At 38.9% G+C, this 27,511-nt stretch overlaps 1 protein-coding gene across 1 annotated transcript in view; it reads left to right on the top strand.

Moving 5' to 3' along the window:
• Positions 1–26,433, top strand: part of SOS2 (SOS Ras/Rho guanine nucleotide exchange factor 2) — a 2,018,564-nt gene extending 1,992,131 nt beyond the window's left edge. The window contains exon 23 of the mRNA XM_044074288.1: positions 24,042–26,433. Within this exon, the coding sequence (XP_043930223.1) occupies positions 24,042–24,548 (507 nt within the window). The 3' untranslated portion in view covers positions 24,549–26,433. The remainder of the gene's footprint in view (positions 1–24,041) is intronic.
• The last annotated feature ends 1,078 nt before the right edge of the window (positions 26,434–27,511 follow it).

Below are 27,511 nucleotides of genomic sequence, written 5' to 3'. Positions count from 1 at the left end.
ATTACAAACAACAATGTCATCTGTTGGATGACACTATTGGACATAGTGCTTGAAAACAATGTTCTGTTATACAATGATGGCTACTATCTACAGAAAAAGGGAGTAGCCATGGGCACTCCCTGTGCCAATTCTTATGCTAATCTGGTATTGGCATTTTGGGAAACAACATATGTACTAAAGAATTTGATATATGTCCATTGTCTCAAACACTACAATAGATTTGTGGATGATGTTTTTATTGTATGGGGGGGGAACTGAACAACAGCTGATGGAATTTGTTGAATATATCAATGGCACGACCAATTTCTTGATTTTTGAATGTTCATATTCACATCAGATGATAGAATTTTTGGATGTAATGTTAACTAAGGGCAACAATGGGATTGATACAGATTTACATAGGAAGTCCTGTTGGAAGAATAGCCTTCTACATCGAAACAGCATGCATCCCAGACATATACATTCCAACATAGTACAGAACCAAGTCCTTAGAGCATCGAGACTAACCACGCAAGACACAACTTACCATCAGCAGCAAAGTAGACTGCTAGATAACTTTGTCTCTAGAGGATACAAAAAAACTGAGGTGCAGAAAGCCATTAAGACGGGCAATATACATAGAGCCGGTAAAGGTACCCCGTTTTTTAACAGGGACAATGGTTTTAGGTATGAGAATACCACTAGCAATACTGAAACCAAAAATAGGTTAGTAATTCCTTTCACCAATAGAAACACATATATAAAACAAATTTTGGAGGACAATTGGAGATTATTGAAAGCCGATGACAAAATTAGGAACTTAGTGAGCGAGAAGCCGAGCATAGGTTATAGAAACATGAAATCATTGAATAGGCTTCTATGCTATGAACAAATGCATAGGGGCCCCACTTTGACATCGAAGGAAGGCACTTTTCCCTGCAATGCATGCAATCAATGTAAATACATAGCGGAAGAAGCAACTTTCATACACCCTTATACAGGGCACACATATAGATTTAAAGGCTTTGCTAATTGCAAAACCACAGATGTGGTCTATTTGGCACAATGTCAGTTATGCAAAACGTTCTATGTTGGAAAAACCAACAGAACGTTACGTGAACGCATAAGAGAGCACATCTATGCTATAAACAAGGAAAATACCACCAATGCACTGGCACGACATGTAATAGAAAATGGTCTAACGCATTGTTTTACATTTAGGGTGTTGGAAAAAGTGAATAGGACAAGTAGGTTGGGGAACCCCAAAAATAGAACAGAGGAAGTAGAAAACAAGTGGATCCTTAGGCTGCAAGCCCATAAACATGGTCTAAATGAGAAGATCTCACTAAAACCATTCCTAGCAGCCAGACCACTTAAACACTGAAGCTTTGTATATGGACAAAATAAGCTTGCTAAAAAACATTGATTTTTTATATGTTTTTTTAGTGAGACATTTTAAAAATGGCATATATATTTTTTACTAGACATCATAGTTTTTTCTGTTTTATTTTTTTATATATTTTTAATAAGCTAATTTATATAGACAAAACTTTATAAACTTGGTCAATAAGTTCAGTGGAGTTTTCAGAAGAAGACTTCAAAGGAAGAAATACACTTGTTGAAATAACATTTTCATTATGTTATGCATATAATATTGTACTGAGTGACTAACTTTTAAAGCACCATTGAATTCTCTAGGCACAGGCACTTTAAATATGATTAGTCAACTGTACGCATATCCCCCGCTACCTCTAATTCCAAGGTTTATTCAGAAAGCATACCGACTGGGGTACAAAGTGGATCCTCATTGCCCCATTCTGGCCGCGTCAAGTGTGGTTCCCCTTCCTCTGGTCTCATGCTCTAACTCCTCCAGGGATTCTAGATCCCTGCCCGGATCTCATATCCTATCCCTCGGTAATCAGTCCGCCTGAGTTGGACAGCCTCAAGCTGACAACTTGGTTGCTCCAGTTCCCCTGATCACTAGGACTCCCAGTTTATCATCTTCGGTAAAGAGTATTCTGGTGGCATCCCTCAAAGCTTCCACTAGGAAGGTTTACCGCAGCAAATGGAAATGCTTCTCTATTTGGGCTTCTCAGAGAAGCATAGATCCATTTACTGCCCCGGTTCCTGCAGTCTTGGAGTTTTTGTCATATATTTTTCAACAAGGGGCTAGTTCCTCCACAGTGAAAGTACAACTGGCAGCCATATCCAATTTTCATATTGAGATTGTGCAAGGCCTTTCTAAAAGGTACTTTTCTCTTGCGTCCCCCGGTTAAGAATTCCGTCCCCCCTTGGGTCCTTACTCTAGTTCTGCAAGCATTGGTGGCACCTCCTTTTGAACCAGCAGTCTCAGTAGACTTAAAATTTCTGTCCTGGAAGACAGCCTTTTTAGTGGCCATTACTTCGGCTAAAAGGGTTTCTGAGATCCAAGCTTTGTCTGCCGTGCCCTACTTGATTTTTCATAAAGACAGGGTTTCGCTTTGCACAAACCCTTCTTTCTTACTGAAAGTGGCTTCTGAATCTAACATTGACCAGATGATTAATCTGCCTGTGTTCTTTCCAAATTTCCAGAACAAGGGTGAATATGAGCTGCACTTGCTAGATGTTCATAGACAGCTTTGTTTCTATCTACACAGGACTAAGCAGTTTTGTAAGTCTGACCAATTATTCTTGTCCTTTTCTAGACCCTTTTTGGGCAAGGCCATTTCCAAGGTCTCCTTAGCCAGGTGGATTACACAATGTATACTGCAAGTCTATAGGGATAAAGGCCTATCCCCACCTGGTCGTATTAAAGCCCACTCCAGCAGATCTATGGCAACTTCTGCTGATTTTTGGTCTAGGGTTTCTCTGGATGATATCTGTGCAGCAGCGACCTGGGCAAGGTCACATATATTCATCTGTCATTTTAAGTTGGATTTGATCTGTAGAGGGAGAGCATCCTTTGGCTCTGTGGTGCTCAGGAATATCCTTCCATGAGGGCCTCCCAGAAGTTTTGGTAGCTGGGGACTCTGTCCCACAGGTTGCAGATAAATAAAGTTAACTACTTCAGATAAAGAAGTTATGTACTCACCATAATGTTCCAGCTGAGTAGTTATACTTCATTTTTCTGCAACCGTCCCTCCCTCCTTCCCCCGAACCTGTTCTAGGTTAACGTTATTGAGTTGCTAATAGTTTGGTTAGTGGCAAACTCAATCTGAGGGAAGGTAGAAGAGGTGAGGGATTATGGGTAAGGGGAGGAGCTTGGAGCAGATGCTTGATAAAATGTTGCCGGCTCAGATCCGATATGGATCCGAATACCCACAGGTTGCAGAAAAATGAAGCATAACTACTCAGATGGAACGTTATGGTGAGTACATAACTTCTTTTTTTAATTAATGTGGTTGATACCTTACTGGTTAAGGTAGGTTTTATTTGACTTTATTGATTTGTTAATGCACTGGTTGCAAAAACAATGTATAAGCTGTGCTATGCTATAATGTGCCAGTAGTAAAAACAGTGTATAAGGTTTGCAAGTAAAAATAGGATCAAGAATCAGCAGGTGAAAAAAAAAAGATAGTGCCACCACAATATAAAATGTGCAAGTTCTAGTACGACCACATTAGTAATAGTGCCTACAAGTAAAAAAGGTAGAATTAAAAACAAAATAATTCAAGAACAGTACATCACAACATTAAACTTCAGTGATGAAGCAGGAGGGAAACCATTCAGTGGTCTGTCAAGTTTGGACTTACTTGCATGCCCCACAGTATTTATATTGAGATGATGGGTATTACATTTGTGATGGTATGAACAAGTGCCACACAATACAGCAGTAATTTGTAAAGTAATTTGGAAAATAAGCTTACACTGGTTAGAAAACAAAAAATACACTGTGACCTGGAAAAATCCATTACACTAATTAGCCAACAGCATGGACATTGCAGTCATACACCATTAAGTTCAGACTGTGAATAGTCTCATTTTGGCAACTGGTACTTTATGAGTTTGTTCCGCACACATTGTAGCAGAAACACACAACGAAGGGCAGCACTGGGTAAGGTGGCACTTCTTGTAGTTACTGTACAGGACTAGTTGAGTAATTTCAGCGGAACATTTTTATTTATTTTTATTTTATTTATTTTGCTTTTGTTTACAAGGTTTGTCCAACTTGGTTTGAATCAAAAAACCCTATTCAGTGGAGGTTCAGTCATAGCTACATGATCACTGAAGACTGTAAGCTAAAAGGGAAAACAAACTGCTTGCTAGTATGTAGTTGTCTGTATCGTGGCACCACACACAGTGCAACTTATCCTAGTTATGGGCCTGGTTTTGCTGTGAAGCCAGTGGTTCAAGCTCAGAAACAGGACCAACCAGCTCAACTTAAAGCAACCCAGAGAAAAATGCAGTATAGCACAAAAGAACACACTGGCCAGTTAAAACGGTCTATGCTAAGTGGCTTTCAGCAATCAGACAGAACAAAGAAAGTTAATTCTTCTTGAATGTTAGCCAAATAGTTACCAAGGCACAAAGCAATGTTTAAATCAGCACATATACACTCAAAATAGTAGGAAAAGATGTATCCCAAGTACTGTGGGCCTGGTTTTGTAGTCAGTCTGATAATTGATGGTGTTTGTTCCACCAGCAATTCCTTGGTTTCAAAATTAAGCTGGAAAATCAAGTCCAGACCCATGAGGAACATTGGTAACAATCTGAGTGAAGCCAGGACTCTAAAAGATTGAGGAGTTCCATAGCAAGTTTGCTGGTGTCATCTACCTATATGTTTAGGTCATTCGAGACTAACCTTCTGAAAGACTTATGCAGTAAGCCAAGGAGGAAATTGGATAATTCTTGCAGAAATGTATCCTAAATTACCTGTTTGATAGCATACCAGGATGAATCTACAAATCTCTCTTGCTTCAAGAACATAATTAGAGGGGTTAGATTTTTTGGTTTCCACTTAGGATGACTGCAATACACTGGAAAAAACAGATCCCCAATATTATCCTGACTACAACTTTGAGTTACTGGTGTGAGGGCCACTTCAAGGTGTGAGCCAAAGTTTGCAATCAGTCAAGCCTCTGTAATAAATTTCTGGTCAACTTTACAGAGCAGGTCAGACACATTGCATGGCTAAGTATGCGCTGCCCTGAAAATATAAAAAGAATAGCCCTAGACAAAAGCTTTAGAGGGACAAGTTCTGCTTGTCAGTCAAATATTACAGTTCAATGCCCGAGTTCCTGACACAGGATGGGGGAATCCTATCCCAGTGGTCCTTCTCCATATGGCAGTTCAAAAGGTACTCATCTCAACATAACACCTCATCTTAGGCCAAGTGAAAAAAAAAATGCATCCAACCAGAAATTTCTCACAATCCCCAATTTCTTATTACTAAAGGAGACCAGGGGATCCAAAAGCAAAGGGTCATATAATTAGAGGATAAGCAAGGAGGTCTTTGTGTTGAGTCCCATGTTGCAGCCAATATATTCTTAACGTAATACAACTTCAGGATAAAATGTCAAATGGCAGCAATAGCTTTGGCAAGGAATAGCTATGACCAACAGGCATTGCATTCAGTACAGCCAAAATAGCTGTAACCAGAACCATGCAAGTTTAAGACCACCAACCTAGCTTTGGCAAGGAGTAGTCAAGATGACCAACAGGCATTGCATTCAATACAGCCACAGTGGCTGTTACCAGAACCATACAAATTTAAGATCACCCCCACCCCTGTTAAATAACTAGCAGAGGTAGTTTTCTCTAGGGCTATCTTTAATAGATTATATACATTTTATTATAGGACTAGGGGTGGAATCAAAAGCTAAATAAACAGTACAGCAGTCAAGTAAAGCAAAACTGTGTAGATGATGTGAAGAAATTAGACACTTTTATTTGTGCTAGCATGTGTGGCTAAGTTTTGTATATAATTTCAGATTGTCCTGTGTATTGTATGCCAGCATGACTGGCTATGATATTGTAAATAAGTTCTTACATGTTGATATATGATCTGTTAGGACAGAATGTTTTGAAGACTTGAACAGTGTCCTTTTGCATTTCTAATTGCATATGTTTGTGAAGAGAGATTCTAAAGGCAAACTTTCTCAGATTCAGCTGATCAGCAGATGATGTCATCGGAATGTTGACAGTTGCTGTGTGCTACTGTCAGAAGCTGAAAGATAGGAAGGGACTTTTAGAAAACAGCTGTTGGTTAAATTTAAAAATATGAAATGAAAATTAGAACTAAAACAACTGACAGTTAGGCTAGTCTATAAAAGAGCCGGCAGTTGTCAGTTGAACTTTGCAGTGGATACCCAAAAAGGACTCACCAAGAACTGTAAGCCTGCCTTTGCTGTATTGTATTAATTTAGTTTAGCTCTGGGACAGTGTTCTTTAGTTAGTTAGTTAGGAAATTATAACTAATCAGCTAGATCAGTTAGTTTTCTGAATGTTAGATCTCTATCCTACAGAACTAATTAATTTTCCTAGTGATTGAGTTCTGTTTGTTTATTGGAAATTACTGTTTTATATTTATTTAATAATTTTGCTCATTATTAAATATTTTTATTAACTTGCATTTTGCCTGGACAATCAGTGTTTTTCTGTATTGATTTGAGAGTGCTTATACTTGCCTTGATAACTTCCCGGGCCACTCTGAAGGCCTGGCTGCTTAGGTCATTTTCTACTATTTGTTTTAATATTTAATTTTCATAATTGGACACCCATTTAGAAGGGCATGAAGACATTCTGATTGATGGCAGCATTACTGTATTATTTTGGGGAAGGGACACAGCTGGAAATCTGTGTCTGGCTTTCCAAGAATTGTTTGGATGTGTGAGATTTGATTTATTTAAGTGTGAGCATATTAAAGGTCTTAAACTGAGACACATTGCTCTGAAGTGTGTAATAAGGAGTTACATTAGGGGTGGACAGAAGTATACAGTCCAGTCTCAGGCTATAGATCGTGTTCCTGTTGTGCTCTTAGGGGAAAATTATGAAATATTACTCCTGTTTAAGTGACAGTCTCATATTGGAGTCAGTAGTGAGGACTGAAGCTCCTTAGTTACTGACCCAGGATAGTAAGGGATGTCACATTAATTGGTGGCAGTTCAGTGGGATATTAACTGGATGTCACATTAATTGATGGCAGTCCAGTGGGATTGTATGTCAGGACCATAAGGTTCTGCATTAATAGTTAGCTGCTGCTATTATGTGACAAATAAAAAAGACTTATTTAAAGAGTAGAGAAGACTTCAAACAATAACAAGCGTAAGAGAAAGAAAGGTTTGGAGAGTAGTAGGATAGACACACTATATGATATTTGATGGCAATGTAACAGACATGATTGATTGCTGAGAGAGTGATTTTAATAGTAAGTGTTAGCAATGCAGTTGCATAGGTAGTATAACAAATACTACAGTTGTGAAGATCTCATAAGGAATGGAAATAAGTTTGGTGAGCAGTAAGGAATGCTAAGCACAATAATTGAGGTGATAAGTTAAATGAGGGAGCATGCCATGACGGGAATGAAGAAACTGGATGCATCCTGCTTATAGCCTAACTGAAATGACAGTACAAGTGGATTGTAAGTGTTTTTTAGATTTGAAGATCAAAGTACTGATATGAGAGGAAATCAAGACTGATGTTTCATAGAGAATACTTGTTAATGGTGGCTAGAAATACTAAGCACCTTTGATTATAAAATGAATGCTATCTGGAGAAGGAAATGTATATTGTGAAGCACTTAAAGTGGATGTTAATGGGAAAAACATCACATACATACATACATACACATTTCTACATTTCATGTTGATTGTTACTGTGGCAGCATTAGAGCTGCTTGTTATTTAAAAAAATAAATAAAAAAGAAAAAACAACACAGACTATATCAGTACTACAATTCAGGTTTTTGCTAGGAAGTAAGATTTATAAGCATACAACCTGAGAACATGATGAAAAACCTCGAAAAGCAGAACTCCTCAACCAATTTGTAAAATTTGTAAAAAGCTAAAACTGATCCTGTTAACCAATTGTGAATTACTCAGGTGGTTATATGCATAATCATTAGTTGGACTGCGTTCAGTAGATGATTCCTAATACACTACAAAGCTAGCTTAAAGGACTGGTGTCATATGCCGAGATTCTGAAAGGGCTACTGCCAGAAGTAAGCCTTGACACGGGGTTAAGAAACACTGGCACACACCCTTTCCGATTCATAAACAGGCCCACTGCAGTAATTCTAAATGGTCATTGGAAGCACAATGGTAGGGTTCCTCCACAGTTTTGCTTAAATGCTAATGAGGGATTCCCCTGGAAAAGACTTTAAGTAGCCATGAGATTGCCTGCAGAAAGGGATTTCCACACTCAAGCAATTCAGAGAATCACTCGGGTACATAAATTAGCACTGCCAGGCATATTAATTAATGCAGCCAAATGCTGCATTCTCCCATTGATTGTAATGGGAGAAACTGCATTAGCTGTAGTAAGTATAAGGGAGTTTAACAGAGATGTAATGGTGTGTGTGTGTGTGTGTGCAGAGATATGAGTGGTCCTAGGATGGATGAGTGTATGTATGTCGGGATTCCTACAGTATGTGGATTAGTTAGGAGATTGGTAGAGTTAGATAGGCATAAGAGTGTGTGAGGGTTTTGGGTGAATGGATGAGTGTGTCCATGACTGTGATTCAGTGGGGAGGTTATCATGTACAGTGGGTGTCGGGGGGGGGGGGTGTCTATGACTGTGTGTGTATATGTATGGATGTCTGCGTGTGTGTGTGTGGGGGGGTGAACGATGGGGTGCTGGGGTGCCTGTGCCAACACAATGCATGGTCCACCAACAGCAATTGCCTCCAGAAGGTGCTTTATAGCACAGGCAGTAATTATACCCAATTCAGAGACTGGCATATTAGCCAGTAATGAGGTCTTTCTCATTGTGGCTAATCATGTATCTGAATTGCATTTCCTGCATTCATGTAAACTGCCCCTTTTGGCCACATCAGTTTATTCCCCTGGTAAGAGTCTGTCTGAATCCCAGTCATAAATCAAACACCAAAACGTCAGTATAAGATAAATGCCAAAAAAAAAACAAGTTGGCCACATATTTTTCCAGTACCCTGCCCCTTTAGCAAATGATTGTTAAAACTGTAGCTTCTAGTATACTAGCAGCACCAGTACAATATAAATAACAAAAATGATCATAAAAAAAAAAAACTGCCTTTAACTAAAATATACAGATGCTGCTGTTCAATGAAAGTAGACCAAAACAGTTTGGTACTCTTACACCATGAAATAACACAAGCAAAAAGTTACTAGAACCTCATAAATATTAAAGCATTGAGGCAAACGCATTTAAGTATGTTTGACATTAGTGTAACAGCAATTGAGAAATCACTGACAACAAAGTTAACCTTCTTTCCATAATAGCACTGGTATCCATCTTCCTCTTTGTGGAGCTGTAATTAAACAAAAAAAGTGCCCCTCTGTTAACTTTTCTAAAATTATCATGTGTCACCTCAGCTGTTGACTGAAAAGTATTATCGCTTAGAAAGACGAGACAGGCAGGATCTCTTGCTCAGTAAGCAAATTAAAAATTCACATAACTACTACAAGCCAAAAGTATAATTCATCCTTGGATACAGACAGAAGTGAGACACAAGTCAGTGTTTGGCAGTATTTTTTCTAAACAGAAGACCTCGGCCTAAAGCTTCTAAAGATCACAAAAGTAAGTGGAACTCACAAGCAAGGAAAGGAACAGGACTAGCCAGAATCTGAACAGTCACAAGGTTAAACAAAAATCTAGTAGCAGCATGCATTGGAAATCACAAAGACAGTAGTGTAGTTGATCACAAGAATGGCTATCAGACAAAAAAAAATGGAAAATCAGCAGTCAATCAGCTAGATAACTTAGTCTCAAAGTTTGATACACTAAAGGTCCCTTCATGAAACAATGGGCACACCATCGTATCCAGAACATAGAAACATATTTGGATATTAAAACTAAATATGTTAGATGTTGTTGCAATAGAGAGCGTTAAAATGGATTCATTTTCAGTAGTCTGTATTGTGGCAGACAGCTACAACTGTTAGGGTTGTCAACTCTACAGAATTTTTCCAGATTCTCCAGAAATAAAGGCCGTAGACCGGTTGTTTGGATTTCACAATTTAAATCCAGAATTCTTATTCTTTACTACTCCTATGACTTGCGAGTGACTCGAAGCGAGCGCAAATCCCACCTTTGAATCGTGAAGCTGATTGGTTAATCTCAGTTTGCATGTGAAAGCTGAGATAGCCAGTCAGCACAGATTCAGCACTGTGCCAGAACTGGAAGCAAAACTTAAATCCTGCACGTGACCTTACGAGAGTGAGGTGTGTATAAAAGCACCATACCATTCAACACGCTCCACCATTTTATGGAAAGAAAGAGCGATAGTCACAGAAAACAACAAATGGGAATTGTCTTTTAGGCGGAAATGGGAAGAAGGTTGTGTCTTTCTGTGTGCCGAGTCTGTGGCATGTCTCGTGTGGGAATGGGAAATCTGTAGAAGTCTGTATCTGGTAAGTAAAGTGGATACGGACAGAAAATAAATAATTTTTATACAGAGAAGTGGTATATAAACCAAGAAGTAAAAAATACACATATCAATGCAGTGCATTATATACATATGCATAGTTGCTTTTTCCTTTTAATTAGTATAGTATAATCAGTGTATTTATGACTTGTACATAAGTTATAGAGATTCTAATGTTTCATTATAGGTTGGTAGCAGTGAAAAGTGTAGTGAAGTTGAAAACCAGCGGGAAAAGGGAGAAGGAGATATGGTATAGTTGAAAAAAAAGCATAGCATTGGTGGTGTGTAGTTGCAGAGTTTTAGCCTGTGAAAGTGCAAAATCACAGTAAGGAGTCTATTAGGCATGGTTTTAGTTGTGATTTGAAGGACGTTAGATTGTCAGTTTGATTGAGAGGGAGAGAGTTGGTGTTTTACTTTTTTTTAGATAAACTTTGAGTATAGTGAGTTCCCTGCAGTGTTGTTAGATTTGGATACTAATAGATGTTTTTTGTTTGTGGAGCATAGAATTCTGCTTGTAGAGTAGTGCCCAATAATGTCATTTAGAGATGGACAGTTTTTGATTTGTTAATGAGATTGTTCATTGTCGCTAACTCAGTGAGGGTTAAGTAGTGTGCTAGTTCATTCCAGTCTGTTGTAATACTGCACAATGGTGCAGCTGTGAGGTAGGTAAGCTGAATATTCTGCAATATTATTATAACATTGCTACAGGTAACCTACCTGTGTGCATTTTAGGTTTATAATGATGGGGGAGGCATAGAGGAATTGAAGAAGTAGGCAGCTGAAGCAATGCATTTTCTTGCATTGTCAGTTAGATATTGTTTGATCTAATAAAGGGAACATAGTTCGTGATAATTTTTTTATGCTATCTGTTTTAGGTGATGGTCATGTTTTTGTCTATGAATACACCTACTAATTTGCTACAAGTAACATGATCATCCAGTTGTTTTGGAGTAAATACAATTAATTATTTTTTTTTAGGATTTAAAAGAAATTGAGAGTCTGTTAGCTTGATTATATGCAGGTGAAAGACTCTTACGTGATCTGTTGCAATTTTTGTAGGGTTTAAGCACAGCAAAGCAGATCAGGGTGGAATTGTTAGCATGCTGGACTATGGGGGCATTTGCACTTGCCATATGGAGGTCATTTATGAAAATGTTAAACTCTAAACGGTCAAAGATGGATTCTTGAGGTACCCCAAGAGATAGAGGGAGTAGGAATGAGAAGTCATTTAACTGCCTGACACCTATTGGATAGGTCACTGAAAGCAGGTAGTAATATACTTGACATGTTAAAGCTGATGCAGTTCCATGTGACTGAGTTAATTTCCCCAGTGCTGAAATCCCCAATCACTGTTTTCATAGAAATCACATTTTTTGAGTGGCAAGGAACTTCATGAAGGCTTTGATACCAGCAAAAAAAGTTACTGCAAAATTTGTCATCCAGTTGAGTTCCAGAATAGTTGAACTCAGAGAGCTGAACATTGCAGACTCGTAAATTTAATGTTTTGTAAGCTGTATGACCTTTTGTAGGAACATAAATATTAAATTTCCCAGTTCATCTAAACACGAACAAGACCAGAAAATATGTCCCCATTACCTAGCACACCTTGATCACACAATAGGGACAGTTTTAGAGTTGTGGGGTACCCCAGCAGGATTAACAAAGCTAGGCGGTTTTCAGATCAGGAGGCTGCAGAAGAATTCATGGAATCAGTACTCCATCACTGTTTGAGCTGTAGAATTTGAAAGCAGTGTAAATAACATAATTGCCTTTGGTGCAGAAGGCTCTGGATTCTACTCCCACACCATGTAGATGGAATGCTGATATTGCAGTACCCTTTTGATTGCTGATTATTTGGTACATTTTAAGGGATGATGGGTGTTCTGCACTCCCGAGTGTGTCATCCTTTGTATGAGATGCCTAGTAACTATGAACCTGTCAGTCATTCCCTATTGCAGTATTACCAGTTTACCATTTCTTTAATGTAACATAGCCAATTAATTCTTCAAGGGCAGCAGGCACTTAACTTTTAGATGAAACACTGAAATGCAAAGTTGTTTGATAGTAGCAACTTCTTCATTACTTACAGATTTCTTTAATGTGGAATTATGCAAATGACTTTTACTTCTACAGACATTAGGCTTATTGACTGATATTGGTGGATGTTAATGGGAGTTGTCTGAGTGGTCTTTTATGGTTGAAAATTTCTGAAAAGGGTAGTTTTGTCATTATTGGTTCATTCATACATGTTTTTTTCATTGCTTACTGAAAGAATGTTCAAAATTACAAATTTAAAACACTCTAACAAGTGGTGCTCTGTTATACAAGGAGTATAATTTAATACAATCAAGAAAGTGAATCAAAGAACACATACATGTATGCATGGCCCTAAAAATGTGTGTAAGGAGCCAGTGGTTTGAAAACAGTCCAAAGGTAAATTTAATCCTCCACTGGCCGATGCATTTTCTTTGAATGTGGGTTTTAATGCCGTTTCATTGAATGTAAGTGTCAAGAGCAGAGAAATTTACTACTCATGCTAAGTCTGTTTTCATTGTGAGACTATACTGTTTTTTTAGCAAATGGCTATTAGAGTTTGTGCTATTTTATTTCAATATCTGTAATCACTGTAGAAATAAATAAAGCAGTATCACACTGATCGGTATGAAGAGTGTTTATGATAACTGGGGAGAAATAGCCAAGTAATGGAACACTGGAATGGCTGGGGAGGGCATCTATTACTCTGCCTAGGGCCCCATTTGACCTTGATCCGGCTCTGTTCACGTGCATCTCCAGAATTGTTGACATGAAAAGTTGGCAACCCTAGCAACTGTCTTGATGTTTACAACAATTTGAAACCAAATTCCAGATAGAATTTTCCTAACTAACAAAAACAGTTTCAGAATCTTTAAGAATTTATCAAGAATACTTTCTTGGCTGAGAATCTTAAAAACATGCCAGTGTTATAGGGAAATACATTTCATAATTAATAAACGGCAGTTAATAGTCTTCCCTGACAAAAATACAAATTATTCAGTATCGCCCAGTTCTATCCTTTCACACCTGTTAATACCTATCACACCTGTCTTATGTTACTACCCCCATTAAACTACCCTTCCTCAACTCTTTTCTAAATAACCTATTTCTTGAATACTTATTTAAATATCCTGCCAAATAAAACTACCAGATCTTCATCTGAGCAGTAATCCTAAATATTTCTATCTTCCAATAACATATTTTACCCTTTTAGCACTCACTAACACAGTTTTCATTTATTTTCCTTTTCAGTTTTCTGCATTGAGAACATTCATCCAGTTTGTTCCTCTCTTCTTCTGAATCACTTTCTTTTCTTTTAGAAGTTTCTTGCAGATTGGTAAATGTTTTTCTAACAGGAATTCTGGGTGGACCTTCATTTACTTCATCACATTTTGTCCTGCTTGCTGTCTTTGCCCTATGCTTTTTATTCTTCAGTACAGAAGCTGCATCATTCTTTGATCTAGAAACTTTGTTTACATTCTCTTCTTTTTTCTGGAGCAGCCCCTTTTTTGTCCTTTTTTTTTTTTGCAAATGTCCCTTCTTTTTCCGTGCAAGAACAATTTGACTGAGCTGTGCTTCAGCACATTTGTTGCATTCAACTTTTGCTTTTAATTAGTACTTGAAAGATGTCCTTCCAAGTTGAATAACCTATACCATACTTTTGTTTATACTGCTTCCTCTTGTGACCTTCTCCACACTGTAGACACTGCAGCACTGTAGTTTTTTTTTCTTTTAGTACTATGAGCTTGTTTTCCACAATGAAAGCAGGACTTATACTATCAGTATTGAAAAGGTCCCCTTGTGAGAATAAGAAACAAAGCTCTTAGGTAAATGTTGCTTCATTCCTTCTTTGCATTTTAGCTTCACGTTTAATTTCCCATCCGCCATTCCAAATCTGTCTTTATTAAGCATAGGCTTGGGGTTTTCCAAAATATCATTTAAAGACTCCAACTAAACTTTAGTATAAGTGACTAACAGAGATCATGATCGACACAGAACGTTTAACTTGCATTAAAGAGATTATCATATAAGGGGCAAATGTCAGATGTCCTTCAAGGATGCATCTGCAGTCATAACATATGGGTTGTCCTGCCTCAGGCAGCCCTTCGGTCGTCCGGATTCCAAAGTCTGGGTCTGGCCTCGGCTGATGTCGCACCTTCCCCGACGTCAGAGCGTCTGGGGTATAAAAGCATCAGCCGACGCCATTTTCCTCAGTCTTTCTTGCCGCGCGGTGCCCGAAGCAGAAGCTGTTCGCAAGTGCCGGTCGGTCAGATCCAGTGATTTCAGCTACCGAAGACTTCGAAAAACAGTACAGTTATGTATGAACTTACCATAACAGTAGATGTCCTACTGAGCAATGTTACAGTATTCCTAACACATGGGTTACCAGGATACCAAGGCTTTACCTTCCCAGTATCATACGTCCTATGTATGTGTGACCTCATCTTGCAAGTGTAGGGGTATATAGGGTGACATAATAGCATAATTCTTCAGACTGCCTCCAAGCCAGCGGCCTGAAGACCCTGAGACAGAAAACTGATCAGCTAAAAGGGCCATAATGTAAAGTGGTAAGAAACCTCCCTTGGTTCGCACAGGATAGGAACTGAGGGAGAAAGACGGAGTAAGGAGAAAATAAAAGTATAGTTGAGGAAGGAGGCTGAGAAAGAATACTGCAACAGTGATCAGTAGGACATCTACTGTTATGGAAGTTCTTACACAACTGGACTATGTCACGGCTGAAATCACTGTTGCAGTGTTCATAAGACATGGTTGATTTCCAGAGCTAAAGAGAAAGTAAGCATGGCTGGTCAAAAGGCAGTAGAACTGTCAAAAAGGCCAGTTAGGTCTTTTGTTCAAGACTGAGAAGTCAGAGATACAAGGTTTTCTTTTTTTTTTTTTTTTTATCAAAAGGGAAGAAAAAAAGATTTAAATTCTGCTTAAGTAATTGAAGTTGTACTGTACTTTTTGTCCATGGTTTAACTGTTTGCATTTTTTTTTAGTTTGTTCTGTGACCTTACTCTTGTAGCTTCATTTGCAGTTTTGTGAACTTTGTGTATTACTGCAAGATTTTAACATTGTTTATACATTATATTGCACTTGTATTTCTAAAAGTAGAATTATATGTAAAAGGTAGCTGTTTGCATTTTAAACCCAGTGGGGCTTCAATCAGTCTTGTATTTTCTTTCACGTCTGTGGCAGGACTGAATCAACTGATAGATTCAGCCTCATTTAATCATTTATTACAGGGTTGCAGGTACATTTCTGTATGCTCAGGTGACTTTGTCTATGGTAGGATTGCAGTAATGGCAGTGTTGTAAATTTTGCTCTAGGATTTGTGCTTCAGTACTTTTTATAGCTGTATTTATCTGCTTAAAGTTGCATCCTAGTAGCTAGCCTACTACCTTAGTCTGTGGTAGGACTGCAGTAAAAATAAAATAAGTGGCAACATTGTGAATTTCCTTTCAGGATTTGTGCTTCACTACTTTTTTATAGCTGTATATACCTGCTTAAAGTTGCATTCCAGAGCCTTTGTTTTCCCTCTTTATTTGAGTCTGCCCCACCTCCCACTGAGACATTAAGCTATACATTTCTGAAATTCTAACCACATAAATTTTCCCATGCCTCCCACCCTTCTATTGTGGTTTTAAACAGCTGTGTTTCTGGCTTCTGGCCCTTATGGTAATATGACTTCCAAAGTCTCTCCCCCACATCTTTTCTTTTGCTATTGTCTGTGTAACTTATTGAAGTACTTACCTATGCATTACTTTCCATATATCCATAATACCAAGTGCCCAGTCAGCAAGCCAGTATTGCACTTGAGTAAACCTCACTTACTACAAATTGTCTCTTGCTCATTTTCCCACTGTTCTCATCTGCTTGGCATCCTTGCCAGATTCTGTGAGGGTCCTGAGTTAATCCTGCTTATCCTTGACAGGTAATAGATTTTATTGTTTTGTGCTTAATTTAACTGTTTAGAGTGTTACTGCTATATTTTTATATGTTGATTTACCTTTAAATAATTCTAAAGGTCCAGAATACTTGAAATTGGCTTGTCAAGGTAGTTTTGTTGTAGCATTACATTTACAAGCAATCTTTCTTAGTGTTATTACATCAATACATTAGCAGTGCCCTGTGCAGACACAAATGCCCGGAAAGTAAATTTCTCCATAAAACTTACCGTAGAACTGAAATCTGTAACTTAGTGTCACTAAACAAAGCCATTGCATGGAGACAGTCATAGAATAGCTGGTTTGCACATTAAGCAGTACTACTATCAAATCTTAGCACACTCTGACCTAGTTTAATGCCAAACCCAGAGACCTCTGTATAACGCAGTCCACAAATTACAGTAGCCCACCCAAATAGAGGTCTGGACAACATGTATGCACAATTTCTAAATGTCTCTATAGCCATCTTGGTAGATATGGGCATCGTGACACAATGTAACAATTTTCTCATGTTCACAGGCAGCCATTTAATCCTTAAAGAAACAAACACAGTAGGCGAGAGATGCACATACACAATTTCACTGGAGGCAAATATCTGACATATAAACAAGGTTGTCAAGAACACGCATACTCTGCATTCACAAACATAGTGTCCTCCACACTCAAACCAACCTATGCTGAGGGACTAAAAAGCAAGCTTCCCAAACCTCAAAGACTTCCTTAGCCTATAAATGTTAACAGCTATCCTCAGCAATCTCTAAAGTGCTCACCAAAACCAACATCAGACACCACACATATGCCTTTGCCTACACCCAATGGAGCTCCAAGAGCAAAGCCCATCAAGCAAGTCAGCACATTACCCGGGACTGTTGTGATTGGGGACTCCACTGTATGACACTCACAGATGCCCCACTCAACAGATTAAACAAAGAAAACATAACTGTTTGTTGCTTATCTGGAGCCATGATCTGCCAAGCTTGCACACACTCAAGTCACTACACCACAGGTACCAGTATGATTCTGTCATAATCTATGTGGATGTTAATGCTCTGAGACATACTTCTGTGAACTATATGAAGAGAGATATTATTGCTGTCTGAATATTTGTCTTAGGCAGGCATGTGGTTTGCTTTGAGCAGCATTCTGATGTCACCAAGGATGATGTCACAGAACGAACAAAAGATGATTGACTTCTATAATTGGCTTAGTTTCTGGTGTCATTTCTGGGGGATTCAATATTTGTCAGCATGGGAGGACAAGGTTAGCAAGCCACGGTGCTTTGCAAAGGATGGTCTGCATCTGTCTCCCCTAGGCTTCCATACAATGGCTAAGAATGTGTCCACCCCCTTAGAGCCTTTTTTAAGCAATGCCAAATTGACAAACCTACCAACATAGCAAATAAAACCTAAAGGTGTTAATGCTCATTGCTAGGAGCCTAATTAAGAAACTCCACACCCTACAAGCTCTCCTCACTATGGAGAATATAGACATCTGTGCCATTAGTGAGGCAAGGTTTAAATCCATAGAAAGTACTCAGGCAGTGTAAGGCTTCAGAACCTTCAACAGATTTTGGCCATCAGCTGCACAGATGGACAAAAGGTGGAGGAGTCTCAATCTGTATTAGCAACAAGCATAATTCTATGTTGGTTAAACAGGAAGATGCCCTTGAGTCTAACTATGTGCAAATCACCATAGACAAAGTCCTATAGCATATCCTAGCAAGCTATAGGTCACCCTCTTTGTCTCTAAATCTCATAGCTAATACCTAGATCTACAGGAGACACTCACCATTAAACCAAATACCCTATTCATGGGACACTGTAACCAACCCTCTACAGACTGGGAAACTTACACTGTCTCATACTCACAGACACAGTTCCTGTATTTTATTAAGACAGATACCTTTGACCAAATAGTGTTCATACTTATTAGAGGTTCAAATATACTGGACCTGCTACTCACCAATATAGGAGATCACTGTGTACACACACACACTGTTGTATCCTCACTGGTGACAAGCTGTCTCCTTTGAAATAAAAATCAACTCATTAACCCCAGCAAACCCTGTAACAGTTAGGAACTATTCCAAAACAAACTACCGCCTATTAAATGATATCTTGTTAAAATTCAGTGCCCATCCTAACTTCAAGTTCGCAGCAGCTTATGCTGAATTGTTCACATGTAAATGGCTACACAGAGGCTGCTGTCCTTACTTGAAGTAAGCCCAAAACAAACTCTAAAAACAAAGCACACTGGTGGAATCCCAACTTAATTGGGTATATAACAAAAGGGAAAAAAAGTCATGGCTAAATACAGGAAGAGCATCTCCCATAATGATAGGAGCTCTCTAATTAAACTAAACAGGAAACTAAGGAGACTAAGTCCAACAATGCCAATTTACAAGGTCAAGATAGCCTCACAGGTTAAAGGCAACCACGAGGCCTTCTACAACTCTGTCTGAAACCTCAAAGGCAGCACACACCATTATGCCATACTGGTGGTCAGTGGTGCCAACTTCACTGAGCAGAGCAACATAGCAAAATTGCTGGCTAACAAATTCAGCTCAAACTTCATCCTCACTCTCCCATGAAATACCTAGTAGCATACCCCCCCCCAACTATTAACATGGAACAGGTCCTGATGGCGCTCGCTAAGGTAAAAAAAACACAGTCAGTGGGCCCTGACAGTATCTCATGATGCCTCCTAAATAGCTTGATAATTATCAGGACCACTTGAGTCACTTTTAAACTGTAGCTTCAAAAACGGGGTTAGTACCATGAGAATGGAGGGCTGCAACAGTAATCACACTTTACAAGGCTGGACCAGCAACCATCCCCAGAAACAGTCTAATATGCCAAGCCATAGAATGGATTATCATGGAAATGATCAACAAAGACATAGGCAACCTATATACACTGGGCACAACTGAGTTTGGCTTTGTCAAGCAAGGTCATGCCTACTAAACCTGGTGGACTTCTTTGAGAAAGTCATCAAGGCAATGGATGAGGGGGAAAGGGTGCATACTGCCTTCCTGGACCTGGATAAGCCGTGTGATAAAATACCCCACTCGAGTGTAGTTGGCAAACTTACCAAACTGGGCATAAACCACTACATAACTTGCTGGGTTGCCTACTGGCTCATAGACAGGCCCCAGGAAGTCAGTTATCAGTGGGGCACCTCAGGTCTCCATGCTGGGACTGCTCTTATTTGCCATCTGTTTGTCAGAGGTAAAGGCTAATGCCAAGGGCCTTTGCCTAACCAAGTTCACAGATGACCGCATATTGAAAGCTGTCATAGATTCCCTCCATGACACATGCATCTTATAAGGGGGTCTAACAGAGACAAATGACTGGTGCCAAAGTCACAGACTAAAACTCAATGCCAAGAAATGCATCATAATGCCTTTTAGGAAAACTGCCATCCAAGTCAATTACTCCATCGATAAGACACCAATATTGACCCAATAGTCATGGATCTGGAAACATATGTAGACAGTAATATGACCTTTGACCAACAAATGGCCAAAGTAGAAAGAAAATCATTGTTTGTCACCTAACTTATAAGTAAGAGCATGGCATCCAGGTCCAAGGAAGTCATAGTGCCACTTTATTCGGCTGTTATCATACCCATCATTGGATATAATGCCCCTTCATCATGTACCTGACCAGACATACGCAACAGTTGGAACACCTACAAAGATTCCTTACTAGAAGAATCTAGGGTATAAACACATTGTTTTGTAGATCACCTTAAAGCCCTATCTCTATACTCTCCTACAGGTTACTGAGTGTGATCTATACCTAGCATATAAGGCATCCTTGGATCCAGCTCTGATGGACCATTTGCACATCTGCAAAATGAAAATCACCAGAACCACTAGATCGAAGGATTTAAATTTTGCTTGTGACATGAATAAGTCATGTTGGCAAGACAAATGTGTGTCTCGGAGGACTCCCATGCTCTGGGGCAGGCTTCCCATTCATGTGAAGCACAGTCCAGCACTAACCCTGTTTGAGTGTAACCTTGAGCAATATAGTAGCCTGTGTAACCTGTCTGTCCCCTAACTGTTGTTGTGCTACAGGACCTACCAATACAAGCCATATTATTTACCCACATTGTCCATGGCACTAACAGTTAAGGAAGACAAGTATGCATGCAACATGAATTTAGTCCAGTGGTGTTAAGACCCCTGGCCTTTGTATGTGTGTGGCACAGCAATAGATTGCAGCCTAATGCAGGCCCCTGTGAGCATGTCATTGGTACCCCCTGTTGTGACCCACATTGGATTGGTGCATGTCCATGTCAGTACAGCCACCCCCCCTCACCCCCCAAAAAAAATCTAGCATACAGCAACATGATGTAGATGTAATACAACATATTCCATATAAGCTACAAAAAGGTTTTAGGAAGTACCCCACCAAATATAATCTCAGGAATATAAGTGGAGGAGATGTTCCATTCACCCCCAATGTTTAGCATAGGTGAACATTGGAAAAGGCATCAAAAACTACCAGGAATACTGCTTTAAAAAAGTGTTCACCTCATAAGCAGCTGACAATCCAGAGTGCCAACTTACTGCCCTTTTCAGAATCTTAACCTCTTCCTCTGTGCCCTATACTTCCACATACCACAGAAGATAATGTTGACAGTTAAGTACACACATCAGTTACACAAAACAACAAAGAAAGGTCAACAATGTGACACACACACACACACACACACACACACACACACACACACACACACACACACACACACACACACACACACACACACACACACACACACACAGCCTAACTACCAGGACTATGTGTGCTACCTCCTACAAAGTATACCTCCTGTTGTTTAGCTTAGAATATAATGGCAACAAACTGCATAGCATAATAATAACCCCTACTAGTGTACATGTCTCCTCTTTATCATTCAGTTGTTTTCAGCCTAACCCTCTAACACCCAATAGCCCCACATAAAGCATCAAACAATCAGAGATCTGCAGAAAATGTACAAAACCAGTTTCCAGGCATTTGCAGACAATATTATATCCTGTGTCACATACCTCTGATGTGATGCTATCGGTTTGTCAGGAAAGGAACACCCAAGTAAAACAAAAAGTCAGATATGCTGTGGTTGTGATGGCATCTGCCTGTGCTTGTATGATGGCCCTGTACAGCAACTGTGTCCTGGCCATGGAGATGGTCAGCTCAAGAGTGAAGTAAGACACATGGTGTCACCAGCCAATAGTATGGCAGTCTTCACTCCCCTCATTATGCTTATGGTAGTTGCCAGAACCCAATTCCTATCTGGACCACAGGAGAAGGGGGTCTGCTCATTTACACACAGTTTATTGTTGTTTGTAGCAGAAAACGCTACATACATTTTACATTTTTTGTTGGTCTTGTGTGGTACCTTTGTCCATTCCTTGTAAAGTGTTGTTGAGTTTAGTTTATTTTACTTCATCTAATCCAAAGTTAATTGTGTCATGTCTTCCTCCTCCCAGTTTGTATGCTTGGACCCAAGCAGTATCAGGGAAAATCTTTGTAGTTAAAGTTCAGCGTGCCATTTTACTGATCATAAACATCTTTTCTTTTCAATGCATCTCTTGAAACTTTACTGAACTGTACCTTTTTGCTTCCTATCATTAGTAATGACAAAGTACTGTAGCTTAGTGGCTAGGGTCTGGGGTTCATTCCTGACCTCACATTCTGATATATTATATTATATTAGATTATATTATATTTTATATTATATTATATTCCTTTGTCTCACTGGAGTCTGTTATGGCAAAAAAGGATCCATAATGTCAACTTCATTTATCCAGCTAACAAATTAACAGATTAAAATATTACAAGCAGATTTTTGTGTTAAAACAGTATTGCTGCTTTTTTATAAACATAAAATCAACAGGGATTTGCTGCTGCTGGATTGAAGACATCACTGTATTCTGAGAACCCAAAACAGAACAGGTGGTCAACAGTAACCGTAAAACTCTATAGTGATAGAAGAGATAATTCTTACAGCCTGTTGTATGTGTCTAAAGCAGTATGTTTTGTTTTGTTTTGCACCACTGGAGTCACAATCTTTTTTTACATACTGATTTTGTAGCTGTGTCATTTTTTGCACACACCCCCGGTACTGATGGAGAGTGTTGCTATTGAGGAACCTTGTGCAGTTTAGGTAGATTTGAACCCCAAACTAGTTATACTAGCATGACTTGAATTGATGTACCTTGTATGTTCCTTCTCAGGTTTGGAATTTAGTAACATTATATGATGCTTGGCAGACTTGGCAAATAAATGTTTGTATATTAGGCACTTCATAATTTAGACACAAGTGATGCCTTGTGTTCCACACTTGTGTTTAGCTAGCTTCCTCCAAAGTTATGCATCCTCACAGGATACAACACTACTGTATGGAAGTGAATAACTTGAAATGGGGATCTATCAAATGTCTGTGGTGAGAGTGCATGTAGTAAATGTACAAAAGAAGGCAGGAAAAATCAATAGTAGTATATACTTTGCAAACCAGGTCAGTGTAATGAAAAAGAGGTAAGGGACAGAGTTTTGTAACACAAATATTGTAATGGTTGTTGGTTTTAAAGCAGCCGACAGCTGCAGCAATGAAATTCCTTGCTGTGTGTACAAGCTTATTGTAGTAACTCATAACTCATGTTCTCAACCAGAATTCTGTGCATTTGGAAGCAGAACAGAATCTGGACAAATGACTTGAAATCTGTGAAGTCATGCACGGTCAAGAGGTGCTGGGTTCTTTTGATCCTAGAATTTTCCATAGAGTTCATTTTACCCACTTGCAGTTTACTGCAGAGGGTTAAGACTATGAGCTGATAAGGTTTGTCCTGTAGTCCTGGCTTTGATTCCCATGGTCTCCATTTTCCTGCTGTGTGACTCTGAGCCAAGTCATTTAACCAGACAGTGCCTACAGAGTAACAGCTGAAAAAAAGGCACCTGTGCCTACTAGGTTAACCTGACTGTAAAGTGAGTAAAATAAACCTACATGGAAGTGACCTTGGGAGAGCACAAGGCAACATCTTGCTTGTTTGAAGTGATGAACAGCAGTGGAACTGGTTTGTTAAAGAAATACAGTATTATATTCACAAAGGACTTGAAAATGTATGTGGTTATTTGGGATGGATGAAGGATAGGAGAGAGGAGACATTTACTAGTCATTTAGCAGAATTCTAGCTGTGTTTACTGGAGCTGTAAGGCAAAAGTATTGCCTAGAAGATTTAAGAAATTATAAGTGAGTAAATTAATTTGGGATCTGAGATTAACTGAGCAAGAATTATGGGCACAGTCCTTTGGGAAGTTGTGTTGGAGGTTATTGAAAGCTACTGAATATTTGGTGACCTTGAGAAGAATTGTTTTTCAAAAGAATAGAAATCCAAAGAAAACAGTCCTCCTGTGTGGAAATTTGATAATGTTTTAAGCTGTCTTTTTCTTCAAAAGATACAGGTGATTGTTTTACTATTTCAAATGCTACTGTAAAATGTAATCTAATTTGTTCATTTTCAATTCTGACTTTAGACTGGACCAAAATTAAATGGTAGTCCTCCTGCTATTCCACCAAGGCTGCCTCCACCTCCAAGGATACATCCAAGAGTTCCTGTTCACAATGGCCTTCTAGATGGACCTTTGCTTAGTCCTCCACCTCCACCTCCAAGAGATCCTCTACCAGATCCTCCACTGGTTCCATGTAAGCCACAAGAGAACTTTGTGAACTGTCCATTTAATCTTCCACCTCCTCCACTTGGACGGCTTCACAGGGAGCAGGACTGGTTAAGAGAACCCAGCACATGCCCCAACTCTCCAAATACTCCACCAAGCACACCTTCTCCACGAGCTCTGCGTCGCAGTGCTACACTCAGTGCAAGCCAGCAGAATCTTTCTTACCCAGCAGCACCACCAGTTCCACCAAGGCAGAACTCTAGTCCTCTACTACCAAAACTTCCACCAAAGACCTACAAAAGGGAACTTTCACATCCACCGCTGCAAGGACAGTCCTTGGTAGAAAATACAGAAGTTCCTCATTGATGTTAAATGTATTAAGTCGCTGACACTGGATTCGCATGTCACTTTTTGTATTAAATATGGCACTGTACTTTAAGTACTTCTACAAAGAAAGCTCTTACTAAATGTGTTGCTGTTAAGAATGCACATAAACTCTTATTTATGAAAGTATTCACAGCAGTTTTCATTCCTACCTACAGCGTTATCCTCAGGTGATTAGTAGTATTGCCTTTTCTCAAATTTCCAGTGCCATTGTGGTTATGCCAGTACAAAACACAGTATCTGTCGCACTGTATTGCAGACCTTTACAAGTTTGAACTTTAAAGAGATGACTTTTGCACTGAGCCAATGAGAGGTAAGTTCTTGAGACTCTTCTGGCTTGAGCTCTAGTGGCCTTTGAAGGGCAATCCAGTAACACAGACTTGATGAGTTAAAGTACAAATTGCTCTCAGTACCCCAGAGCTCAGATATTGCTTTGGAACAATGACGTTTGTGGATGCCTTCTGCTGTTCTGACTTTCAATACCATGTCTTAAGTTCTATCAGTTTGCTGCTGAATGTACAGTACAAACTTATATAAGGAACACTACATGTTATTCTATATCTAGGATATCCAAATGCACTACAACTTTAATTTCTGAACTTTGCAGATGAATTGGATCAAAGTACAAAAAAAATCTTTTGCTATTAGTAGGAATGCATCTTATTCAGATGTGCCTTTTTATTTTTGCAGTCGAAGGTGTCTTAAACTAAAAAGTTGCCTAATACTTTGGAGAACAAAGCTATACACAATTTATGTACAATGTTGTCAGTACTGTGTATATATGGCATATGTAGATACAAGCTAGGAAGTCTGGTATATGAATAACGTCATATAAGAACTCCAGTATAACCTAATTAATTCAGGAAGAGAAGAAGAGAAACTACTGTGTCTTAGGAACAAAAGCCTTGCTTTTCAAATACTATAAGCAACCTGGGAATCTCAGTATTCTTTTGTTAGAAGCCCCCTTTTGAGAACATGGTAATATTTCAACCAGCATACAAAAGGCTTATGTTACATTTTCAAGGAATGCCATGAATGGAGTTGGTTTCTGCCATTTTTTATGTATGTCCCTTGAAATGCTATAAGAATCTTGTCTACCGAAAGTATTGTAATAGCTTTTGTAAAATGTGGCCAAAAACCTCTGGTTTCATTTAAATGGTATGTGGCCTTTTAACTGTGCTTTGTATCAGTGTTCTTCAGTAAGATTAAAAAATCACCCAACCTTAATTTTAAAGCCTTATTCCTTCATCATGTTATCCATATAATTTGTACATAACACACCAAGCTTGAATATATTCTCATCAGTGGTTTATGCGATTGCTTTTGGACTGGGAGCAAGTATAAATTCTGAGATGTAATGAAAGTTCAGACTGTGGAGCTCAGGATGCTTCCATTTGCTTCTTAGCATAACAGCCAAGTCTGTGTGGGCCTTCCTTGGAATTGGGCTCTAGATATATTTCTGAACTCAACCATTGTTTTGAGACAGCTGCATGCAATGGGAAAATAGGATTTTCTGAGGAAAATGCTACTTCCTCTCAGAAATTATTCTGTCTTTAAAACTAGAAGAGCCAAGTGGAACAAACTGATAATTAGAAGGCATAGACAGGATGTGAAGAATGTTAGTTTATCTAGTTCAAAAATATACAGCAGTAATCAACTGTATGCACATTATCTGTTATGTATTACAGTATGCTGTCAGACTGCTACTCTTGGTTTGCACAAGAAGCTATTCTACGAAAACTAAGATCACTGAAAACATAGTCCATTTTTATTAATTTACTGATTAAACAGTAATTTCAATTTTAAAAGGGTACGTTCATATGTGCTAGGTGCATACATGACAAAAAATAAATTATGAATTCCTGAGTTTTGTTTAATCAAAGTGTGTTTTCTTTCCATACTGCTGTAGTCCAGTTTGCCTGATGTCAGAACAGTGATTCACCAGAATAAAACATCACAAATATATCATCATTCTTCCAAGGGAATTATAGTCACAACAGATTTAATCATATTTTAGTGGTGGCTTCGAAAAGGGACAGCAAAATTCATAGTAGCATATGGATATACAGTTATATGTTTTGTAAGTGCACGTGTACCTTTGCAACTTCAGAAAGGAAAAGCTTGTTGCAAAGAAAAATATACGTTTATGCCTGTTCGCAATCCATATGGTGAACTCTCTAAATCTGAGGAGTTATCCTTCTGCTTTCCCATCCACAGGAGTTGTTTTCATTTGTAAGTTGATTTTCTGCATGCTGAAACACACCCTACTTCATTAGAAGGTGATATACTATATGTAGAATAATGATGAATAGATTGTTCTTCTAAGCACTGCCACATATCTACAGCTACACCAAATGAAGGTGTAGTTTTGTGCTTATTGCTGTTTATTGATGTGTTGTCAGTGTCATCATCCAAAACTCCCAAAAATAAAATCAAAGCACTGTTAATGCCAATAAATGTCTTTGTTTCCATCTTAAAGATGATGGCATTAGCTTGCAAGTCAGATTTTCTGTTTGGTATTTCATTAAAAAGCCTAACCACATGCTCGTCATTAGATCACTGCTGCAGTAGCCTTTAGTTATATGGGGCATCTGATAAGCATCAGACCCAGCTGGCCAGTTTCCAAAGGACGGTGGCTGGGGCACTTGTTCATAGGTTCATAGGTATGTACTAGGCTAATGGCCCTGGAGCCTTTACAAGCCTAGCCCATAGAAGTGCCCTGGCATCATGCCGCCTGACGTTAGTTCCCAGTGCCTCTATCAAGTAGAGCCACTGGAGTGAACTCTCTATTTCCCATCCACTTATCAAGATTTCTCTTGAAGCGGGCCAGTGAGGTGCTCTGCTTGACATGTATGGGAAGTCTGTTCCAGAGCATGGGAAATCTCTGGGTTATGAACCTGTCTCTCCAGCATGTTCTGTTGATTGTGGTAATGAGGTTGAGGTCT

The sequence above is a fragment of the Protopterus annectens genome, chromosome 6.part0 (genome assembly GCF_019279795.1).
Source record: "Protopterus annectens isolate FY-2018-M chromosome 6.part0, PAN1.0, whole genome shotgun sequence".
NCBI classification, from domain to species: Eukaryota; Metazoa; Chordata; order Ceratodontiformes; family Protopteridae; genus Protopterus; species Protopterus annectens.
The sequence above is the reverse complement of the archived record's forward strand: the minus strand, read 5'-3'. Positions and strand labels throughout refer to the sequence as shown.